At 33.8% G+C, this 18,410-nt stretch overlaps 1 protein-coding gene across 1 annotated transcript in view; it reads right to left on the reverse strand.

Moving 5' to 3' along the window:
* The window catches only part of LOC107666746 (regulating synaptic membrane exocytosis protein 2-like), a 175,734-nt gene that overhangs the window by 38,318 nt on the left and 119,006 nt on the right, over window positions 1–18,410 (reverse strand). Inside the window, exons 22-24 of the mRNA XM_016458178.1 lie at window positions 8,151–8,254; window positions 6,133–6,299; window positions 2,676–2,900 (exon numbers count right to left, since the gene is read on the reverse strand). Of these exons, the coding sequence (XP_016313664.1) occupies window positions 2,676–2,900; window positions 6,133–6,299; window positions 8,151–8,254 (496 nt within the window). The remainder of the gene's footprint in view (window positions 1–2,675; window positions 2,901–6,132; window positions 6,300–8,150; window positions 8,255–18,410) is intronic.

An 18,410-nucleotide genomic window follows, 5' to 3' on the forward strand; every position in this document is an offset into this window, starting at 1 on the left:
TCTTACAAGATGTGATATTTCACCCTGAAATCAAAAAAAGTAGATATTATATTTTGTATGAAGTAAATGAAGCTGTGGCATTATTAGTATTATTTCATCAAAATTAAGCCTATTTTATTGATTACTGTAAATGCAAAAAAGAAAAACATTCTAATATATGTACTATATAATGGCATAGTATATATATAAGTTAAAGGGGTCATATGATGCTTTTTTAAAGATCATTATTTTGTGTATTTGGTGTAACAGAATATGTTGACATGCTTTAATGTTCAAAAAACACATTATTTTTCAAATACTGTACATTATTGTAGGTCCAGGAAAACTTGAAATCGCATCATATGACCCCTTTAAAAATAATTTACATTTCAGAACCAAATCAAAATCAAATAAACATGAACTGAGACAAACTTTTGTATTTTAGCAAAGGCAACATTTCTCATTTTAATTTAGTTTAAATTTAATTTTAGTTTACCTTGATGTACTAAAACATCTAAAAATGAAATAAAAATTAAATAAAAAATGTATTGTATATATAACTGTATATATAACAAACAAAAACCACTAAAAATGACAAAAACAGCAAAATACTACAACTTTGACTAAACTTAAAATATATACAAAACTACTAAACTTTATAATTTACTACTACTAAACTTTAAAATAACTTTATACATAAACAAAAATACTAAAAATTACAACACAACAAAAAATACAAATTGCAATAGTTTCTCAATACTAAAACAGCACTGCAAAAAGCTATTAAAAAGCATTTTACAGCATATCCATTATAGCATTTTTAATGTTATATAATAATAACACTAAAAATCATGGTATGTCAAATACTGTTGTTCATTTTAATGAGAATGGCTATAAAATAAAAATGTAACTGAATAACTTATAGAATCAAGAACTGCTTAAATGTCATGAAAATAAGGCGAAAATTCATAATAAGGTCAACTGAGTGTGAAGCTGTATCTGAATGGAGGCCTTTATAGGGGTAAAAGGGCTATTAGAAGGTCTGGAGACATTGAAATAAAACATTTCATGACATGTTCTTAATAAACCTCAAATAAAGCCGTCACAAGTGTTGAATTTTAGTCGCAGCACAATCAAACAGCAGCACATAAATATGCCATACAGACATGAAACACACATAAGCAGAACTAGCACAGGATTGATTCATTCATCATGAGCGGATCACCATGGCATGCCACCTACTGTATCTATACACTCATTTCACTGGACTGGAGTTGGCAGCTTTAGTTCAGGTTATATCTGGAATACATTATTATTTAGGTCATCCTCCAATAAAGAAGGTATCCTTGACTTAATTACCCAATCCCAACTCTACAACTGTCCAATTCCCTATTCCCAACTCTGTTTGGTTCTCATCCTAAATATGCCCTAAAGTCATTTTTTTTAATACAAATATAGATAAATCTTCTCTATAATAATAATAATAATAATAATATTGTTGTTGTTTTTTAATGACTAAACAGGCAACAAATTATAAATTATATATATATAAATTTCCAAGTTTTATCTATTGGAAATACATTTCAGTTTCAGTTTTGCTTTAAATAAATTAATTAAGGCTTGCCATTTATAATACATGTTGTTTATAATGAATGCCATTACAAATTATGTTTATTTTAAACTTCCTGTTCTGTTCTGAATACTGTTATATTCAGAGGATTTGCTGTGGATTGATGAGAACTAAAACTAAAACCTTAAGAAAAACATTTCTTCCTTTGAGATAAATAAATAAATAAAATACAATTAATAAATAAATAAATAAAAAATAGCTACAATTAGCCAATACAACATTTCTCATTTTTATTTAGTTTAAATTGATGAACTAAAATAACCAAACTAATTTTTTTTAAAACAACAAAAAAACAAAAACTATACTGACCTAATAAAAAAACTAATAAAAATGGCAAAACAGTAACTAAAAGTTACTAAACATTTAAAATTAAAATATATAAAAGCAAAAAAATATATAATATAGAAAAATAAAACTAACTCAAATATTAGTGAAAACTATAATAGTACTACAATGACACTAAAATAACACTGGATGTAATGTTTGTAAATATTTTGTTTTATTTACCAGTATTTAACATTACCTCTGAGATAAATAAACAAATACATGAATAAATAAACAAATAAATAAAGTAATAGTATTTTGACAAATATGTTAAATATATATTTTTTTACGTTACTTATTTATTTATTTAAAAATTACTATCACTTTAAGGGTAAAACTTGGAATGTGTAAAAACCACTGGCATTGCACCTTGTTTAGGCATGAACAGAATATACTAGTAGTATGTTTGTATCCAATGGAATGACTTGTAGTTACGGTATAAGATACAGCTGGTTGCCATGGCTATAGTTTACCTGAGGTCCATCTCTGAGACCGTCCTCTGGGCCACGCCCTCTTCAGACTCCTCCTCCAGCGCCGCCTCCTCTCTGTCTACACTATCTGTCTGTCTCCTCAGTTTTCCTGCCCTCCCCCATCCTCTCTTCCTCCCTCTGTCCTCCTCTAATCCTGCTTCCTCCTGTTCCGCCTCCCCAACTGACTCCTCCCCCTCCCTGGAGAGGCTCCGCACCTGCACTGCATTGCTGTACGGTATAAGATACAGCTGGTTGCCATGGCTATAGTTTACCTGAGGTCCATCTCTGAGACCGTCCTCTGGGCCACGCCCTCTTCAGACTCCTCCTCCAGCGCCGCCTCCTCTCTGTCTACACTATCTGTCTGTCTCCTCAGTTTTCCTGCCCTCCCCCATCCTCTCTTCCTCCCTCTGTCCTCCTCTAATCCTGCTTCCTCCTGTTCCGCCTCCCCAACTGACTCCTCCCCCTCCCTGGAGAGGCTCCGCCCCTGCACTGCATTGCTGTGGGCGTGGCCGGCAGAAGCAGAGGTGCAAGCAGCATGCAGAACAAAAATGAGGCACAGTGAAAACAGGTGTCAACAGTACCTGAATGTAAACCGTAAAGTAAGAATGAATGAATGACAACACAACAAAATAACGCAATGCTAACAGTAAAAACAACAGAAGCCAGACAGTATGCACATAAAACAGAACAAAAATGTGTTTCAAAGCTTGCAGAACTGAAATATTCACCTCTAGTTTTGCTCGTGATTATTTGGTAGTATTTCAGTAAAAGTAACTGTGTGTGTTCGCTGACATGGTGCGAATTATGAAAATGTTGGACGACAGACAAATGCTATGAAAGTACACTACCGTTCAAACGTTTGATGTCAGTACAATGTTTTTTTGAAGAAGTCTGTTATGCTTACCAAGGCTTCAATTTGTTTTTGTAAAAAATACAGTAAAAATAATATTACAATTTAAAATAACTGTTTTCTATTGGAATATATTTTCAAATGTAATTTATTCCTGTGATGCAAAGCTAAATTTTCAGCATCATTACTCCAGATCCTTCAGAAATCATTCTAATGCGCTGATTTGCTGCTCAAGAAACATTTCTAATTATGATCAATGTTTAAAACAATGGCTGCTTAATATTTTTGTGGAAATGTGATACATTTAAGGATTCTTTAATTAATTGAAAATTTATTTGAAAAATCTTCTGTAACACTGTAAATGTCTTTCTTGCCAATTCTGATCAATTTAATGCATGCTTGCTTAATAAAAGTAATAATTTCTTTAAATAAAACATGTACTGACCCCAAACATTTGAAAGGAAGTACATATTACATTTAAAACGTATAGAACATTTCAGACAGTCTACGTTGATTTGGTGCCAAACTCACCTAAACCGAACCCAATCTTGAATGCCCTCAGACCCAAATAATGATGAAGCCTACAGAGCGGCCATGTACACACTGCTGCTAAATATGATCCTCACTCCTTTTCTGAGTGCTTAATCCTGTTCTGCACACAGCAGGTATTTATAGGAGTGATAACCTCATTTTAGAACCAAATGTACACCTGGATGATTCAGATATGAGATACATCTTGACCCAAATGCAATTTTGGATACCAGTTTAGCAGACGCTTACTGTATCTCCAAAGTGACTTACAAATGAGGAAAATAACAAGCAATTCATTACAGAGCCAACAATATTTGTATGCAGTATTCAATATTTGTGTAGCCTGACTAATATTCTGGACAAGAAGTGTCCACTTAAACTGAAAGAGGCTGTTTGATTGATACAGTGTCCAGCCATAGACTGTTTTGTGTTATAATTGATAAGTATTTGTTATCTAGTAATAAGTTCTGATTATTTCACAAACATGATTTTATGAACCTTTAAACTTTGTTGACAAACTTACATGCAATATTACATACAATCTGAATTACTTTAACTTCCGTACATTCAAGTTCAATACATACATAGTTCAAATTCAGGAATTATAGGGATAGTTCACCCAAAAATGAAAATTCTGTCATTAATTACTCACCCTCATGTCATTCCAAATCTGTAAGACCTTCGTTCATCTTCAGAACACAAATTAAGATGTTTTTGATGAAATCGAAGAGCTTTCAGGCCCTCATAGACAGCAATACAACTGACACGTTCAAGACCCAGAAAGGTAGTAAGGACATGGTTAAAATATTCCATATGACATCAGGGGTTCAACTGTAATTTTATGAAGCTATGAGAATACTTTTTGTGCACACAAAAAACAAAAATAACGAATTTATTCAACAATTCATACTCTTCCTAAAGATGGCGGCGCGTTCACACGTTGCGGCTTCTCTCTCTCCCCGCTAGTTGTATTTTATATTTAATCTGTATCTATCTGTATTTATGTTCTACTGTTAGTGTTATCTGTATGCACCAAGGGTCTGAGAGTAATGCAATTTCAATTCTCTGTGTGTATGTGTTGTACATGTGGAAGAATTGACAATAAAGCAGACTTGACTTGACTTGATTTTTTCTCTTCCATCTCAGTCTTTGACGCGCATTCACTAGAGTACTACGAGGCATGCGTGTGGTGCTACTGACTCAGGAGCCGGCGTTCTGCCGTAGAACCTGGATGCACTGCGCCTTGTTTACAAACAGAGGAATGCACACGCATGTGTCATGGTACTCTTGCGAAGGCATATCGAAATCGGAAGAGAAGAAATTAAGTGGTGAACCACTGATGTCACATGGGCTATTTTAACAACGTTCTTACTACCTTTCTGGGTCTTGAATGTGGTTGTTGCATTTCTGTCTATACGGGGTTAGAAAGCTCTCGGATTTCATCAAAAATATCTTAATTTGTGTTGCGAAGATGAACAAAGGTCTTGCGGGTTTGGATCGACATCAGGGTGAGTAATTAATGACAGACTTTTCATTTGTGGGTGAACTAACACTTTCAATTGGGATAAGGAATTTTCAAATTTAAGTGGTGCATCATCTAGGCAAAACTGACTGTTTCCAGGTTGACTGCTAAGAAATTTCCTGGAAGCAAGTCAATCAGATCAGATGATTGGCATGCCGTCTGAGGCTGAGACTAAACATACATAAACTTGGTGCCTCGGTTTACCTCCAACTGTTTCCAGCAGTGTTGTTATTACATAACTAAAACTAAAACTAAATCTAAAACTAATAAAATATGATTTTAAATATTCAACTAAAGTGGAAACTTTTTAACTAATTTTCAAACTAACTAAATAGAAATGTTACCTAAATAAAGTAGTAAGGGCTAAAATGACTAAAACTAGAACTGAAATAAAAAAATTAAAGCTAAATAGAAATATAAAAAAACTAATAAAAAGGAGAAAATCACATAAAATAAAACTAAAAATAAAATGAAACTGAAAATATAAAAATAAAACCTAATTCAGAATATTAAGAAATACTATAATATGTAATAAATAGTACTAAAATAACACTGGTTTCCAGACTCTGACATTAGTTTGGTCCAGAACACCAAACAAGCTAAACTATTAACATCCATGTTTCTTGTCAGGAGTCAACAGTCAGGAGACGCCAAAACTTGAGGAATTCACTCCTGCAAATAACTGCGGTTGTCAATCCCAAAACGTAGCAGTATGTACGTGGCCTCAAAGAACACCGTTTTGGAGCCCTCGCTGTGGACTGTTCCCGGACTGAACTGTGACACACAGGTTTGACAGTGATCCTGACTTGAGAAGAGGCTGTCTCACCTGATCTTGCGGCTGCCCCGCGGCCGTTCTGATTGGACAGAGATGTAGCTCATGCTGCTGAATCGAGACGCACTGCTGGTTCTCGACACAGCGGACACGTCGCTGACATCACTGTCCGAAGACTTGGCTGAGAGGTTTTCTCCTCGCTGAGGATCCCTGCCTGAACGCTGCAGAACAAACACAACACATAGCGTCAGATGCTTACAGACAACAAACAGAAAATACAAAGGCGTTAGAGGCCAAGTGGCACTTTCATTTTCAATTATCTGACCAATGGCAAATGGGGAGAAGGGCAATTTTTTTGGTATATTGAAGCTATCATTATTTTTCTGTGCATTACTTCCATGCTAGTGGCACTGAAATTTCACACAAAGAAATAGCTTAAATTAAAATATATACAATGAATTAAAATAATGAATAATAATAATAATAATAAAAATAATAATAATAACAAGCAATAATAAAAACAATAATAATTAATAAACAATAACGATGATATATAAATTAATAATAATAATAATAAATTCAAAATAAATAAAATTCAAATAATATAAATATAAAAAACATAAATAAACAAATATTAATTTCGAATCAATAAAAATAATAAACATTAAATAAAAAAAATTATATAAAATACTAAATACATAAAATAATACATAAATAATAATTCAAAATAAAATTCATATAAATAAACACATAAATTATCATTATTATTAATAATAATAATACATTAAAAAAATCAATTCATGAGCATTCCTTAAGCTCAAACAGTACAGTGTGGGTTTGATTCCCAGGGAATGCATGAACTGATCAAATGTTTACCTTGAAGGCAAATTAAGTTGTATTAGAAAGGCATTAAATACTAATAGCATAAATTGATAATAACATCAAATAATTAGTAATTGATTATTATTTTTTGTTTTTAGAAAAAGTACCCTAAAAAGGACGACAAGCATCATAAAACGAAAAGCCACTGCGTTTATACTAAGGCGTTCCTGCCTGGTAATTCTGTCTTGGACAGACATGGAGAGGTATTGTAGTGTCTTATGTAACGTATTTATTTATAAGGTGCTCATGGCTCGCTATGATGATTATAAACATGTCCTAAATGGCACCTCTATCAGACAGAGCAAACAAACTAAGTCTTTATCTGCTTTTAATAGGATTCTGCAGAACTCATGGACCTGTACAATGTTTTTCATACCACACGCTTAAAAGGATACAAAGAGAGACGATATAGCTATATATGGAGCTGAATCTCAGCACAATGTCCAGTGTACACAAATACTAATGTATATACTGAGCAGAGACCACAAACCTGGAAGACTATATAGATCTATAAACATTTCACAACTGCTGGAAGTGGGTCGCCAAACAAACATCATGTTTAATCTATGATCACGTAAGTTCAAATAAGCAATGTGAATGGCTGAAAAGTGCTCAGCTTTTCTGACTACCTGGACCTAGTTTTACTACAGACTAATTAGTTAACTAAACTAAAAACCACAAACAGCAAACTAAACTATAGCTAACTAAACTAAACTAAGGGGGTGAAAGAAGAGCTTGGTCAAGTAAATAAAATAAATAAAATAAAATAAAATAAAATAAAATAAAATAAAATAAATCATGCACAAACATGCATACATATATTTTAAAATCAATAAATTAAAACAAAAATGACCCCATCTTTATTAAGATTTAAATTTTTTAATAGGAGAAAATTAAAATAATGAATTACAATAAAATTATTATTATTATTATTATTAAATATTAAATTATTCAAGTAACCAGAAGTACTATTAACTGTTATGATCTCTTGTAGCGTGAATGTAACTGATAAATTTATTAGAAATACAAATATTACGACTAGAAAACATGAAAACCAACCAATTTGTGAAATAAATTATGAGCAGAAGCATATACCTGTACTAACTATAGTATAACCATATTTACTCATTTAAAAAGTTTTGAACTGTTTTTCATGTGAAGTATTGGAGCGGTAGACCACTTTTACTTGCCTTGTGATAGTCCTGTTCCAGCCTTGAATCTGAGCCGGTTCCCTGTTTATACTTGCTCATCTTCAGCTTCATCTGCCGTGCTTGTTCCTCCACATCCATAGCACCTACGGAGCACAGCAGATGTCAATGAGTTTGCGTATTTGTTGAAAAAGTGCCTTGTGATGTTGGTGAGGCTAGATGGGATCTGATCTGTTAACCTGTTCACCAATGAAGCATTTGAATAATGTGGAATGATTTAATACAGAAATCTTTCCCATAATGTACAACACTGAACTAACAGCACTAGCTAACATTTGCTCATGAGGAGTTTCATACAATGCAGCATGATCACAGCAAATGTTTCTGAAATGTGAGCATATGAGACATCTGTCTGTTTAATATCAAACTACCCATCAAAAATAAATGCATTTATCATCATTATTAAGGAAGCTGCTGTGTAAATTTCTTCACACACTGGCATACTTTAAATCATGCAGGACAGAGGAGAAGCAATATATGTATAAATAAAATAATTGTAGCAAGTTACAGAGGGGATAGTACAACGTTTAATAATTAAGAAGCTAACTGATCTTTTTTTAGGTACTTTTATGAGAGTTGAAATTTGATTGTGTAATGAACTCACAAAAGTCACAAACCTGACACACACTTTACATCATCTGAATAGTAAAGAATAATTTACTATTAGTAAATCAGAGCAATAAATTCAGTGCATGTTCAAAGTTCAATTAAATCAAATGCTGTAGTTCAGTATAAATTAGTACTAAACACATTTAGTGTTCTAAATGTTTTTAGCATTGTTTTGTGGTCGCTAGGGTGACTGTAGCATGTTTTTATGCAGTTTTAGGGTGTTTGGTGTGTTTTTACATTTACATTTATTCATTCAGCAGATGCTTTTATCCAAAGCGACTTACAATTTGGGGAATACCTCAAGCGATTCATCATAACGAGGTAAATAGACACAGGAAGTGCTCGTAATACCAAGTTTTTTAACATGTTATTTTGGCTGCAAGAGTATTCTAAGCAGTTACAAGGTTGTTCGTGGTTTTCTGCATGTTACTATACAGTTTCAAGGGTTGTTCCTTACTGGCCGGAGTCTCTGTGGTACTAAAACTAATACTGAGACTAATTTTGTTGAAAAGCACAATTTGATGTTTATTCATAGAAAAAAAAGTCACAAACTTCTGAAACCTTTTTGACTGCAAGGCAACAAGCTACAACTAAGCAGCCCATTTGCACAAGCAAAGAACTGAATTAGTTTGTGGCGTTGAGCCGTGTGAAGCAAACTACATCTGTCTTTGTCAGTGCAGGTGCCGTAAATGTCAATAGCAATTTTCTCTTGCCAATAGCAATTGTGCTGTTAAGTAATTAACATGTTCAGCAAATTACCCAATGATTAGTGCTCTCAGAATCATTAGATTAATTGGATTTAATCGCAGCGCTATAGTGAAGTTCATACATGCAGTGTGTTTTTTAAGTTTAATGCCACATTCACAGCTGAAAGTGCTTTCAGAACGCTTTGCATCCTGGGAAATCTTGCTCTAAGTCAATCCGTATACAAAAGTTTAGATAGCTGCAATGCCAAAACCATACAACACACTTCATTCTCTAAAAGAAGTTGTTCAAAGAGAGATGGTAGGAAAAATAAAAACAAGCACACTAATAAAAAAGGATGAAAGTGGATGCAAATGAAACTGAAAATGACATTGAAAACTGAAAAAAAAAACACCTGAAAATAACCATGATGTGATATATCTGCACTTATGCTGTCATGAAGCCAGCTTCATTAGCTCAAGCCATAACCAAGAACTGTATGCAACAATCGGGTTCAGAAGGTTCAATCGGGTTACAAAATCCAATTCCTTTTCTCCACAGAGAAATTAATTTTAAACAATAATATAGTGTGATTCAATTTCATTTACATAAAATAGCATTAAATAGTCAAATTACCCATCATTCTGAGGAGAGATCCACCAATCAAAAAAAAAGGCACTGTTACTGTGGAAATGAAAATCTCTGCAAAAAAAGCTAAGCATCGTCCACTGCCATACAACATTACGAATTACAAAAAAATCAGTCTCATTAAACTCTCAAACAGCTGACATTTATCTATTTACAATACCTGGGCCTAATAAGATTTTTATTTATTTTTTGTAAAAAAAAACAAAAAGCCAAATCAGCATATTAGAATGATTTCTGACGGATCATGTTACACTAAATACTGTAGTAATGATGCTGAAAATTCAGCTTTGGATCACAGGAATAAATTACATTTTTAGAATACATTAAACAGAAAACAGTTACTTTAACATTTAATAATTGTTCACTTTTTTATTATATTTTTGATCAAACAAATGAAGCTTTAGTCAGCATAAGATACCTCTTTTTAAAAAATAAATGAAAATCTCACTGATCCCAAACTTTTGAATGGTAGAGAATAAAGGGATATTTTGCAAATATATTGTTTTTGTGTACCATGCTTGATTTAATTATGTCATTAACAATGTTTCCGTGCCTCATAAAAGACATTAAATATACAGTCTTGCACCTTTTATCTGATGTAATTGTTTTAACCCTATGGAGAACATGACTGGAGAAACAATTCCAGAATCAAGGCTGCTGAAAAAGTATTTTTTTCATTCGAAGAACTCCACAATTTTGAAATGTGTTGAAACACACACATGATCATAATCGCACATGATTATGACTGAAGCTGATAAAAAAAGCTCATGAGCTTCACAACAAAGATCAACTCCTATGATTTGCAATAAAGAAACGAGCTGAATAAAATACACATAAAAAAGGGCAGAGAGAAGGAGTGATGTGAAGACAACCAAACAGCAGAAAGAGATGGTGTTCGCTTTTCAAGCACAGTCCCAGCATTTACTCCTCTATAGTTTTTACACTCATTACTACGTACAAAATGATTACAGCTACTGTAGATTTGAATATATTTAACTGTGTGTACTGCAGTGCAAACTGATAACGGTTGAATCTCACAATGTCCAGCTCTATATACACAACATACTGTATATAATAGTATATTCTAATTGATACGGTATTCCGCTATTAATATTATTAATTTAGATTATTTTTAATGCATATTATAATTTATATATAATTAATTAAAAATATATATTTTAATATGAATATAATTTACTTTAAGCCAATTTTTCTTTCTTTTTTTTACCTTCAAGACATTCCCCGAATCTCATTATCTTAAATCAATTAAACTGTTTTTTCTTTTGAATTGTAGGAGAAACGTATAGAAGCTTGTTCTGCTACTGAATTACAAATTTTAAAAATTAAGTAGAATTTTTTTTTTACAATTGCAAGGTTACATCTTGCAATTCTGACTTTTTTCTCAGAATTGCGTACTAGCATTTGTAAGTTACAAAGTCAGAACTGTGAGTCTTAAAGAGAGATACTGTAAGAAAATATCAGAATGGAGAGCTTTTTTCCTCAGAATTGGACTTTATGACTCACAATTCTGAGAAAAGAAGTAGGAATTGCTGGATATAAAGTCACAATTCCAAAAAAAAAGTAAGAATTGTGAGATATAAACTTCTAATTGCAAGAAAAAAGTCAGATTTGCAAGTTTATATCTCACAATTCTGACATTATAACTTGCAACTGCAAGTTTATGTCCTGCACTTCTGACTTGTTTTCTCAGAACTGTGCAATATACATTCACAATTGTGAGAAAAAAGGTTTAAATCCCGCAATTCTGACTTTATAACTTACAATCTCACAATTCTCACATTATAACTTGCACTTGCGAGTATATATCACACATATATCATATTTTTCTTTTACTTTTTTAAAAATTCCAATGGCAGAAACAAACTTCAATAGAAAAGACATGTTCTCTGTGAGATTAACCCTATATTCATTGTTTATGCGCACACTGCAGCTTGACCTGCTGAAATATCCACAATAGTTTCTTATGGTTTCTAACTGGTCCAAACTAGTCATTAACTAGTCTAAGATTCTCTAGCTGATAAATCAAGTTTCATTTTAGGGTGAATTGTTCCTGAACGGGAGTGCGACAAACAGAGAGGAGCTGAGACACGGCGTGGAGGAAGACGAGACAAGCAAAGCAGAAGAAAGGACAGACCTGAGTTTGTCCGACCGGGGGAGTCCGTGTCTTCTGGGAGGGGAGGGGGGGTGGGGGGTGAGGGGGTCACATCACAAAAAACGGACAGACAGACAGACAGAGGAGAGGGGTGTGAGAGGAGGTATGCAGAAAAAGGGGCAAAAACACACGGGAGGGAACACATCAACAACACCACACAAAAAATGAGGGAAACACAACACACGACAAGCAGATAAAACCACAAACACAAGTTTCAAGTTCCATGATACAAAGAGAAAAGATCATTAAAGAAGAGGGAAAAGAAAAAGAAATCACAGTTCAGAGGGAAAACACGAAGAGCAGCCAGTCCTGCTTCAAAACAAACCCTGAAACACTAGAGGAATGTTAATAGAACATGCAGACAGGAATGAAGAAAAAAAGACCTGTGGAAAGAAAAGAGGGTAGAAGAGAGAGAAGGAGGACAGTCTCCACAAACCCTGAAGAGAAATAACCTTCATTTGATAAGACCAGGTCCTGACATCAATCAGATGTGTCTTTAGGAACATATGGATGCTAAACACAACACTCACAGATACGCTACAATATCCAAGTAAAATAACAACAACCATTTATTGCACAAAATTATTGGCATACTCCAGTTAATTGTTTAAGGCAGTGCTTTAAAATGTAAAACTGCTGTAACTCATGGTCCTGAGTCGTTTCGTTTTGGGGTCAGTAAGATTTTTTTTTTTAAGGAATTAACACTTTTATTCAGCAAGGGCACATTAAATTGATCAAAACGGACAGTACAGACTTTTATGACCATTTTCCCACAAAAATATGAAGCGGAATCACTATTTTTAACACTGATAATAAAAAATGTTTCTTGAGCAGCAAATCAGCATATTAGAAGAATTTCTGAAGGATCACGTGACACTGAAGACTGATATTGAAAATTCATTTTGCATCACAGGAATAAATAGTTATTTTATAATTAGTTATAATTAAATAGTTATAATAGACAGTTATTTTAAATTGTAATATCATTTCACAATATTACTGCTTTTACTGCATTTTTGATCACATAAATGCAGCCTTGGTGAACAGAGACTTCTTTGAAAAACATTTTAAAAAATCGTAGCAACCCCAAACTTTTGTACGGTATAAAAAAACACAGTCAAAAGCGCCTGACAGCAGTTTCATCATTGGTGGCCACGAGTTCTTCTACCATTACTGACCCTGCTTTAGACACTCTGATAAAAATTAGATATATATAAAAAAATCTGTCACTCTAATTTGACCACTCAAAAAAAATACACATAATTTTTCTTTGCCGCTAAAAGTGGACATTCTGCAGGCACGTGTACCATATATCATTTGCAGTAATGCATAATGCATCACACCATGAATGATGCATGAATCTCTAAATGGCCACAAGTTTTATAAAATTAAAATGTAATAGTCACTTCACATCAGAAATGGTCACATGTCGCTCATTTCGCCTTAAACAATGAACTCTGACTGAAACTGCACTACAAATTGCTGTCACATCCCATTTACTGCAAGCATGCTAAAGCTCTCCAAAGCATGTCTAAACGCACATACCGTAAAGAATATCACAAAAAACACTATAGTTAATATCACTAAGTGACTACAAATGAAAAACAAAAAACAAAACAAATAAAGGTTCTTTATTGCCGTTGATGGTTCCATGAAGAACCTTTAACATCCATGGAAACTTTCCATTGCATAAAAAGTTCTTATAGTGGAAAAAGGTTCTTAAATGTTCTTCACACTAAGAAAATAACGGTTCTTTTAAGAACTGCTCACTGAAAGGTTCTTTGAGGAATCAAAAATGGTTCTTCTATGGCATCACTGCGAAAACCCGCTTTTGGAACCTTTTTTAAGAATGTAGTCAGAACATCATCTCTGAATCACCCACTGGAGAAAGGTGCCCTAATGATCCTTAGATCATTAGATTTAGATCATTTGTTCAATGCCCGTGTAGTATCTTATATAATGGCGCTGGCGTCTAAGGCCACTGTTTTGCACTAATTGGACACCCTTCTCCTCTCCATATTCAAATTCTTTATCTGTGTCTTCACAGAGAACACAATCTGCTGATACGGCTCATTTTTTTCTCAGTTCTTCATTGTTCTCTTGAGCCGTGCTTTGATTCGCCGCAGCATTAATCATGCCACGACTCTGCGTGCATGATCTTGTGTACCCAAGCACATTTCTTATGCATTAATCATCCTCAAGATGATGCCATTCCACACAGACGGCTGCACTGATGGGACATTCATTAGCTGGACCTGATACGGACCCTATTAACCTCCCCAAACACACACACATACGCAACCATCTTATCAGAAAGCTATTCTGGAACAAGATCCTCAGACGCTGTTCTGCTTTGTCACTGATGCTTGTATCACTGTCGTCTCATTTGCATTTAGCTCAGTAATACGTTCAACACAGTAATACATTTGTCTGAAGCTATATTCATCATACGCAGCTCTATAATTTCCATTAGCTTAGTGCACAAAGTGGAGATAATCATCACTATTTAAAAAAACACTGTTAAAATCGTACACATTTTAACTCACACAAAGAGAGCATGTCTACTTATCTGTGACTGGTTAAATGTGAATTGATAGCTAACAGTGTTTCAAAAATTAAACAATAATAATAAAAACTTATTCACAGCAAAAGGAACATAAAATGTACACTAATCTAATGCACATCTCCAGCATTTTTAGAAATATTTTTCACATTTTTAGAAAGAAACATTACCATTTCAGATCAGATTTTTTTTGTAAGAATTTGATACTTATATTCAGCAAGCATGCATTCAATTAAAAAGGACAGCAAAGATTTTTACAATGTTACAAAAAGTTTCAAATATAATTTAATAGAATAGGACATAATATTTTCAAATATTACAATTACATTTTAAAATGCATTAAAACAGAAAAATATAATATTTCAAAATATTACTGTTTTTAATGTATTTTTGATCAAATACAGACTTGGTGAGCTTAAGAAACTAAAAGATTCTTTCAAAGCTGATTTATGACTGCATGTTTATGAATGAACAATATATATACTTGAGCAATTTCAATAGTTATAGATGATCAAAAAACTAAATATAAACAGACTGACTAACCTTAATTCACAATTATAATAAAACAAACTGTGACGCTACTGTTGTGATTCATTCATCTAGAAATATAGATGATGTTTATTTTATAACTAATTGGGTTTTAGATAAACAGCGACAGAAATGATCTGAGATCATGTAATAGCTACCAAACACAGCGTGTTTTCTTTAATGTACCATTTCTAATGAGTTTATCAAAAATACTTGATATTACAATAACAGATTGGTGTGGAAAAATCAAATAATTCAAACAAATAGACAGCAGTGTCAGTCCATGAGCATCTGTACGGAAAACCTTGTTAAAATGTGTGTGTAGATAATAAAGCAAATCAGACTGAAACTGCCGATTTCAGTCAGATCTCGTCAGTTTTGTGTGCAATGAGCATCAAATGGTCTATTGACTTTCACCTTCCTCATTTACTCCACCTGACTGTATGCACTGCACTTATTCATCCAGAGACTTAGAGTTTAAAGCCAGAGCTCAGAGGAAGAGCGGAAAGAGCAGACAGGGTCAAGATCAGAGAGGTCAGAGGTCAAACCTGTCTGAGCAGTGACGTGCGTCTCCTCCTGATGGCCGTTAGACGAGTGACCAGCACTGACCACTGAGCTCTGCTGGTCCTCCCATGTCACCTCTTATCATGCAGGCCATTGACACAGAGACACAGGCAGCGTTAACATACGGCTTGACGTGTGCCAGAGAAACTGAGGGATTGTAATGCCCCCATTTTTGTGCAGGTACAGTGGACAAATATATTTGAACACTTACAGGTAAGTCAGGCTTGAAAATATAAATGTGACATTGAAACAATATTAATTAAGGCTCAAGTATCCAAGAACATGGGGTTTGATATTTTGTGTCTAATACAATGCATTAAGACTGATTAGATATTCAAATACTTTTTCATTTATCAATGTATGTTACTGAAATACAGTATTATTCTTCTGTATTTAGTTTTTGCAAAAAAAGTACATTAAGTTAGCCTTGTAAAATAAATGAAAAGGTTGAAGAGGTATACAGAATAATTCTGGTGATATTTCAGCACTAATGCATTGAACAGCTCCTTTCTACACATGATTGTGCGTCATCTGCTGGTTAAACCATGGAACTGCATGCTACTAATCAATTCGGTCAAAAGAACCACTGATTTACATTTATATCAACATATGAAATTCTATAACATCTAGATTTCACTCTGTAGCATGAGTAAAGAAACATTGTAAAATGACTTTAAACAGAAGTCTTTTAAATAAGATCTGGCTGTATTTAGAGTAGAAGTCACTAGCTATAGTGCACAACATTTATCCAGATACAAGCCAGATCAATTGAATTCAACACAATCTCTCTAAATGTCCCTCATTATTCACAGCAAAACGCATTAACACAATGACAACCCACACAAGAGAGAATATATGAGAGTCATGAAGAGGGAGAGACTGACCTAGAAACAGACAGAGAAAAACCTAGAAACCGACTCATCTATGCAAACAGAAGTCCTTTAGTTTTTGAGTAAAGAAAATACATTTTAAAGATGTAAGGACTGGGTGATAGGTAAAAACTCCGTAAATTAACACAAGGAACAATCATTAAACATTTGTAATTCATATTATGTACCAATATAACAACACATACGGTAGTAATAAATAGCTATATTTAGCTAAACCGCATAACAGAAATGAATCAAACTTAGCCAACTCTAACCCTAAACTCACTTTTTTGTTTTTGGTATGCACTAGAATTGCAAATTAAGATAGAAAATATGGTCAAGTTTGATTTCACATTCAGAATTTAAAATGTAAACACATTGTGATTACTTGATATATTACCAAGCCCTAAAGGTGAGGAAACATCCTCTTAGAGAAGAAGATGAAGAGGAAAATACTGCAAAGCTACACCGCAAACACATGCCTGGAGAGACTTGCCTTTCCTGCCGTTGACCGCTGGGCCGTTCGGCCTCATTTCATAAGCTTTAACACAACAAAAGAGCAATGGAGTAAAAACACTGCAAGAATTCCCACAAATGCACAAAATACAAGTCAGACTTCAAATAAATATTCCTCGACACTCATTTTGAGTGTCATATGAAAAAATGAGAGATGAGAGTACTTCAAACAGCTGATGTAGTGTAAATACCAGTTGGACAGAAAGCAGAGATGGATGCTGGGAAAGTGGCAGACGCACACACACTCCCAACAGACCAGATCTTGTGACAAATACGACGGATGTGGCAGATGGGAGTGGAGGAAGTGCGATCGGTTAGAAACGTATCTGTGTTTGTGTCTACAACTAATTTTTCATTTACAAACCTAAATGAGACGCAAACCTGAAGTTATGTATGAACTGACTACAAAACAGAACTCAGGTCTCATGGGCCAGTTTGGGGTTTTGAGTACCAGATCTCTATAATATACAGTACCATTTGGAGTCAGTTCATACATAATCAGTTAATGTCAGATTTTTTATTTTTTTATTTAAAAAAATGTGCATTATACTTCTATTCATCAAGGATGCAATAAATTAATAAAAGGTGACAGTAAAGACTTTTATAATGTTACAAAATATTTATATTTCAAATAGTTGTTCTTTTAACTTTCTAGCCAGCAATTAATTCTGGAAAAATGTATTACAGTTTTCACAAAAATAATAAACTGCACTGTTTTCGACATTGATGATAAGAAATGTTTCCTGAAATCAAACAATCTATCTATCTATCTATCTATCTATCTATCTATCTAACCTAGCACCCTACACCCTAGCAACTGCCTTGTGTACCCTAGCAACTGCCTAGCAACACCCTAGCAACCACCCTGGGTACCTTAGCAACCGCATAGCAAAACCCTAGCAACTGCCCCAGATACCCTAGCAACTGCTATAGTAACCACCCCAAGTATCCCCGCAACCACCCCAGGTACCTTAGCAACTACATAGCAACACCTTAGCAATGACACGGGTATCCTAGCAGCTGCATTTCTATCTATCTATCTATCTATCTATCTATCTATCTAACCTAGCACCCTACATTCTACACCC

Source organism: Sinocyclocheilus anshuiensis, unplaced genomic scaffold, assembly GCF_001515605.1.
Source record: "Sinocyclocheilus anshuiensis isolate Anshui unplaced genomic scaffold, SAMN03320099.WGS_v1.1 scaffold267, whole genome shotgun sequence".
NCBI lineage: Eukaryota > Metazoa > Chordata > Actinopteri > Cypriniformes > Cyprinidae > Sinocyclocheilus > Sinocyclocheilus anshuiensis.